Source organism: Pseudoliparis swirei, chromosome 3 (genome assembly GCF_029220125.1).
Source record: "Pseudoliparis swirei isolate HS2019 ecotype Mariana Trench chromosome 3, NWPU_hadal_v1, whole genome shotgun sequence".
NCBI lineage: Eukaryota > Metazoa > Chordata > Actinopteri > Perciformes > Liparidae > Pseudoliparis > Pseudoliparis swirei.
In genome coordinates this window covers 1,495,604-1,501,603 of record NC_079390.1, presented here as the reverse complement: position 1 = coordinate 1,501,603, position 6,000 = coordinate 1,495,604, and the positions used below count along the sequence as shown (strand labels likewise).

General features: G+C 47.7%; 1 protein-coding gene across 1 annotated transcript; it reads right to left on the bottom strand.

The window, feature by feature from the left end:
• Positions 1-305: 305 nt before the first annotated feature.
• On the bottom strand, positions 306-3,167 carry pou4f3 (POU class 4 homeobox 3). Its single transcript, XM_056409963.1, has 2 exons — positions 2,988-3,167; positions 306-2,163 (listed from the first exon to the last, which is right to left on the bottom strand). Exons 1-2 carry the CDS (start codon positions 3,108-3,110, stop codon positions 1,204-1,206), a joined length of 1,083 nt encoding a protein of 360 aa, XP_056265938.1. The 5' UTR covers positions 3,111-3,167; the 3' UTR covers positions 306-1,203.
• Positions 3,168-6,000: the final 2,833 nt, after the last annotated feature.

The window sequence follows — 6,000 nt, the reverse complement described above, 5'->3', positions numbered from 1 at the left end:
TCAGAGGTCATGGCCTTTTCTCTGTCTAAAGTTAAATTATATTTATATATTTATATGTTAGATTAATACAAATTAAATAAAACACAAAAAAGTCGCTGCCCCGTTCATTTTCTTTTTTTGAAAAATAACCAATAATTTATTAAGTTTTAAACTTCACACATTTTCTTTAAAGTAAAATCAAGAGTGAGGACAAAATAAATATACTTAAATTAGGTGATACTGTATAATATATATACATATATATATATATATTATAATAATTATAGCTCACCTATAATGCCCCAAAACAATGTTCACATCAAAATACTAAAATATAGCAGCAACCAAAGCTATATATGTATATAAATATATATATATATATACAAATATATATATATATAATATATGTATATATATAATATATGTGTGTGCCTCATGAAGGTGTCATTTCCATTTCTAAATAATTCAAGATAAACAGACTCAGTGTGTCGTGAATTTACATTAATATAAATATTCTTATTTGTGTGTAAATGACCATCAGAAAGATTAGTTTAAAAATAAAATTTAAAAATCGTGATTTTCTTTTAACCCTTCATCTTCATCTCACATTTGTCAACAATACGTGAGAACACAGTTCAAGACGTGTGAGCCAGTGACGTGAGGATCAACCAACATTACAAAAGATTATTATCATCATCTTCATCTCCTAAAATCTTCACACAGCGTCAGTTGTACACAACTGACAAATAAACCGGCCACACATCCTCTCATCTCCATTTCATTATTATTATTATTTAAAAAGAAGAACGTGAGTTTATATCCCTGAATGTGACAAATTTGCTGAAATATATATTAATATAAATATATATATTTCATATTTAGTGTGCGCGAGACAAGATCAACAACATTAAAATCACCCTGCTCACAGATCTATAACGCAGTAATAAATACATAAATATATATAAATAGATAGATATTTATAGATATATATATATTTTAATATAAATATATATATATATATATATTCATAATTAAATCGAAGAATGGAAAAAAAGTGAGTGACACGAAATGAAAAAACTAAAACACAAAAAAAAGGGTCAGTCTTTTTTCGGATAATCCCAGACGTGAAGATCAGCTGATGGATCCCTGTCAGTTTATCGATCACCTCGATGCTCAACAATGTAGAAGGCTTTTGTGTCGGTGACGCGCGCGCGTGCGTGAGCCTCAGTGCACCGCGGAGTACTTCATTCGTTTCTGTTTCTGCCGCTGGTTGCAGAACCACACCCGGACCACGTTCTTCTTCAGGTCCAGCTTCTCGGCGATGGCCGCGATCTTCTCCGAGGAAGGCCGAGGCTGGATGGCGAAGTAGGCCTCCAGGGAGCGCTTCTCCGGCGCGGCGATGGACGTGCGCTTCCGCTTCCTCTCGCTCCCGTTGAACGGGTCCGGCTTGGCGCTCTTCTCCCGGTGCGCGGCCTCCGCCTCCTCCAGCCAGGCCTGCAGCACCGGCTTCAGCGCGATCATGTTGTTGTGGGACAGCGTCAGGGACTCGAACCTGCAGATGGTGCTCTGGCTCAAGGAGCCCACGCCGGGGATCTTGAGGTTGGCCAGCGCCGACCCGACGTCCGCCTGCGTCACGCCGAGTTTGATCCTCCGCTGCTTGAAGCGCTCCGCGAACGCCTCCAGCTCCCGGGGATCCGACTCCACGTCGGGGACGCTGCACGCCATGCCGCCGTGCACGGACAGGGAGTGCGGGTGGGCCATGTTGGCCATCGCCTGGTGCAGCTGCCCCATGGTCTGCAGGTGGTGGTGAGGGTGCTGCTGCTGCTGCTGGTGGTGGTGGTGGTGACCGGGAGGCGGCTCCGGAGAGCCCATCCCGGTCATGGACAGGCTGGTGGAGAGGTGGTCCAGCAGGTCCGCGGCCTCCAGGCTCTGCCCGAGGTGGTGGTGGTGGAGGTGGTGGTGGTGGGACGCGATGGCGGAGGAGGACACGTGGGAGATGGGCACGGCGGCGGCGGAGGACGAAGAGGAAGAGGAGGCGGAGGGCACGCTGCTCATGGTATGGTACGTCACGTCCGGTTTGAACGGGAGGCTCTTGCCGTGAGACGCGATGCTGTCCGCCGCCGCCAGAGCCTCCGCGCGCGCCAGCAGGCTCTCATCAAAGCCTCCGAAGAGATTGGCCTGCAGCTGCAAGCGAGAGCGCGCATCCCGGGAGGAAGAGGGGAGGAAGAGGGGAGGAAGAGAGGAGGAAGAGGGGAGGAAGAGGGGAGGAAGAGAGGAGGAAGAGGAGGAAGAGGGGAGTCAGAGGAGGCAGAGGGGAGGAAGAGAGGAGGAAGAGAGGAGGAAGACAGGAGGCAGAGGGGAGGAAGAGGAGGAGGAAGAGGGGAGGCAGAGAGGAGGAAGAGGGGAGGAAGAGAGGAGGAAGAGGGGAGGCAGAGGGGAGGAAGATGAGGAAGAGGAGGAAGAGGGGAGGAAGAGAGGAGGCAGAGAGGAGGAAGAGGGGAGGAAGAGAGGAGGAAGAGGAGGGGAGGAAGAGAGGAGGAAGAGGAGGGGAGGAAGAGGAGGAAAAGGGGAGGCAGACAGGAGGCAGAGGAGGAAGAGGGGAGTTAGAGTTCTGCTCTCAGGATCTACAACATTTATATATATATTTTTTCTTCCAAAGGCAAAGCAGCAGCCGAGGAGAGAGAGAGAGAGAGAGAGAGAGAGCGAGAGAGAGAGAGAGAGAGAGAGAGAGAGAGAGAGAGAGAGAGAGAGAGAGAGAGAGAGAGAGAGAGAGAGAGAGAGAGAGAGAGAGAGAGAGAGAGACCTCCTCTCCTCAGGTCATCAACATTAATATGAAAGCATGATGGGAGCATCGCTTGAAAAGACATGAGGATGAGAGGGGGAGGGAGGAGGGGAGGAGGGGGAGAGACGAGGGACACAGACAGGAGAGAGAGAGAGAGGATAGAACAAAGTCCTGTCAAATCAACTTTACAGACATTCCCAGTGCCCCCCCCCCCCCCTGGACGTACCTGCGGGCCGGGCAGACAGCCTCTGCGCATGCCCTCCGCGCCGCCCGCGTGCAGCAGGCCGGGGTACTTGGGCTCGTGCAGCGCCGCGTGCATCGAGAAGTGCTGCTTGCCGTTCATGGTCATCCTCCTCCTCCCGCCGAGCAGCTCGCGCGCAGTGTGGCCCCTGACATGAAATCCGGTGGGGTGTTGGGGGGTGAGGGGGGGGGGGGTCGCGGACAGCCACCCAGAGCTCCTCGCGCTCTGCTGCGCGAGACTGAGCTGTTAACATGGACGGCGCCTCCGGGCATCTCCCTCTCTCCTCCCCCTCTCTCCCTCTCTCCCTCTCTCCCTCTCCTCCATTCCCTCCCACCTGCTCAGTTTACAAGTTCAAACATGTTCATGTGCGCATGCGTCAAATGAACCCAAACTTTCACACATGTATTTCTAATAAAACGTGTTAGTGTGTGTGTGGTGATGATGTCATTGTTGTGTTTTATTATTTTATTGACTGATGAGGATATTTGGCGTGAAACAAAAATGAACCCGCGGCACCACATGGGCCGCTTGTTTCAGCACCGTGGACAGCGCATGCGCTGGAGACGCGCGCGCTGTCCACGGTGCTGAAACAAGCGCTCCCTCCAGGCCCGGGGTGGGTAATCGGGAGAGTTCCCGGTGGGCCGCTTCACTTCTGGGCCGGTCGAGAATTTTATTTGTTGACACTTCGATAGGTTGATCGCGGTCGCTGCAGAGCTCCGACGCCGGTCTGCGCGCATCGGGACGGAGCAAAAAAATACCCCCCCCCGTCAACAACTCTTCTCGGCTCGATGCCGGCGCGCGCAAGTATTTGCATTGCATTATCCAATTTCCACTACCATAAAAAAAGTGGGCTGGTCTTGAGCCTGAAATTCCCGGGCTGAAAAGTGGCCCCACTCCAACCCTGGCTCCCTCTATCATGACACAGAGAGAATAAAGCCACAACATCTGGCCGCTGACCCGTTGACCCCCGGAGGGCCGTGACCCGGACTCTCCTGCCACGTGCCCGGCCCTCCCGTGTTGCGTTCAGGGCCTTCTCATGGAGGTGGACGGGGGCCTCGAAAGAGGAGCCGGGCGGCGCCGCGGCAGACCGATGACACCGGGCGGGTCCATCCGATCTTCCCGCCGCCTCTCCGGTTTCCCCCCCAGACACTGAATAATTCAGCCGCTCGGTGGCAGGCATCCGTTACCGCGCCGACGGGTTCCTGTTCATTACGCAGATTAAAACGGGGCCGCGAGAACTCGTGCACGCGGCGGACCTGTTGCACGTTCAGAGGCTGAGCTTCACCGGAGAGAGAGAGACAGAGAGAGAGGGAGGGAGAGAGAGAGAGAGGGAGAGAGACAGAGAGAGAGGGAGGGGGAGAGAGACAGAGAGGGAGACACAGAGAGAGTGACAGAGAGAGAGGGAGGGGGAGAGAGACAGAGAGAGAGAGAGAGAGAGACAGAGAGAGAGAGAGAGAGACAGAGAGAGAGAGAGAGAGAGACACAGAGAGAGAGAGAGACACAGAGAGAGAGGGAGAGAGACAGAGCGAGAGACACAGAGTGACAGAGAGAGAGGGAGAGTGAGAGACACAGAGAGAGAGAGAGAGACAGAGTGACAGAGAGAGAGAGAGGGAGAGTGAGAGAGAGAGAGAGGGAGAGTGAGAGAGAGACACAGAGAGAGAGAGTGACAGAGAGAGAGACAGAGAGGGAGAGAGACAGAGAGAGAGTGACAGAGAGAGAGACAGAGGGACAGAGAGTGAGAGAGAGAGAGAGAGAGAGACAGACTTGCCCAGCAGTAAAAGTTGAGATCTTTGATCTTCAACGATTTGATTTTTTTGGATCCAACTAAAATGTTTACAGTAGAGCATCAAGACAAAACTTAAAAAAGATAATGTAAGCGTCCCACGTGAGACGGGGTGTGACGTGTTTCATCAAGAGTGCCCCCCCCCCCCCCAGGATGACCTCAGACCGCATTCCACTGCAGGGTGACGAGCTTCATAAGCTTTAAGTATCTGGTTCGCTACAGTTCAGCATTATTATGGGATGTTTCTCAATTTATCACAAATTATACGAGTCTGTTTACAATTTATGATTTTTTATCAAAAAGCATCGTTTCGCCATTCTAAATGTGATTTATCAGATCAGTTTAATGTACACATACATACAAATATATTAACATGTTTTATATTTTTTAAATATATATTCAAACAATAAAAACATGTTAATGTAAAATACATAAGTAACACAACTCATAACACTATTCCGTCGATGCTTATCGTCATTTTAACACGTAATGTTATTATTACAATTCAGCAGCCTTATATAATGTTTATCAACTTTTAAAAGTCTATTTTCCTGACAATGTCAGATCAGAGTTTAATGTCAACACATATATATTCAAATATTATAAACATGTTAATGTAAAATACATCTATAACTTGGCTCATGGGGCACTATTCCTTCCATGTTTACGAGTAATTTTAACATGTAATTATGTTATTACAGCGTTATGGTATAATATCAGAAAAACATCCACTCTAATTGTTGTCAAATTGTTTGTATTAATGTATTTGTTATATATATCAAACTGGGCTATAAACACATCTATTATTCATATTTCAATAGTTGCTGTAGTTAAACTGAGGTCAGTTCTTATATATTCAATTATTATAAATATTATATTGAAATACATTGAACATCCATGTGTGTGCCCATCGTGTAATTATAAACTAATTCTAAAACATAAATAAGTTTTAAAGCTGCATACACCATTACTGTCAATAAACAAGGACATCTTCTTCTTCTTCATCATTTCTATCGTAAAATGCAAAGAAAATAAAGAGACCACACGAGAGTTTTAGGGAATATTTTCTGGAATGCTTTTGCTTCTTTTTTTTACCCACTATTGATTTTTTTTTGGGGTCAATTTTCTTCCATCCGTTTCAAAATATTCTTTTTTCCCCCCAGATCAAATTAAAAATTGTATTTTTTCTTTCGTTTAGAACGTGTGTTTTTCTCC

Coding starts and splice junctions, on each gene's coding strand:
- pou4f3 (XM_056409963.1), bottom strand. CDS start 3,110: ATGACCATGAACGGCAAGCAGCACTTCTCGATGCACGCGGCGCTGCAC. Junction 2,164..2,987: donor GCTGTCTGCCCGGCCCGCAG/GTACGTCCAGGG, acceptor TCTCGCTTGCAG/CTGCAGGCCAATCTCTTCGG.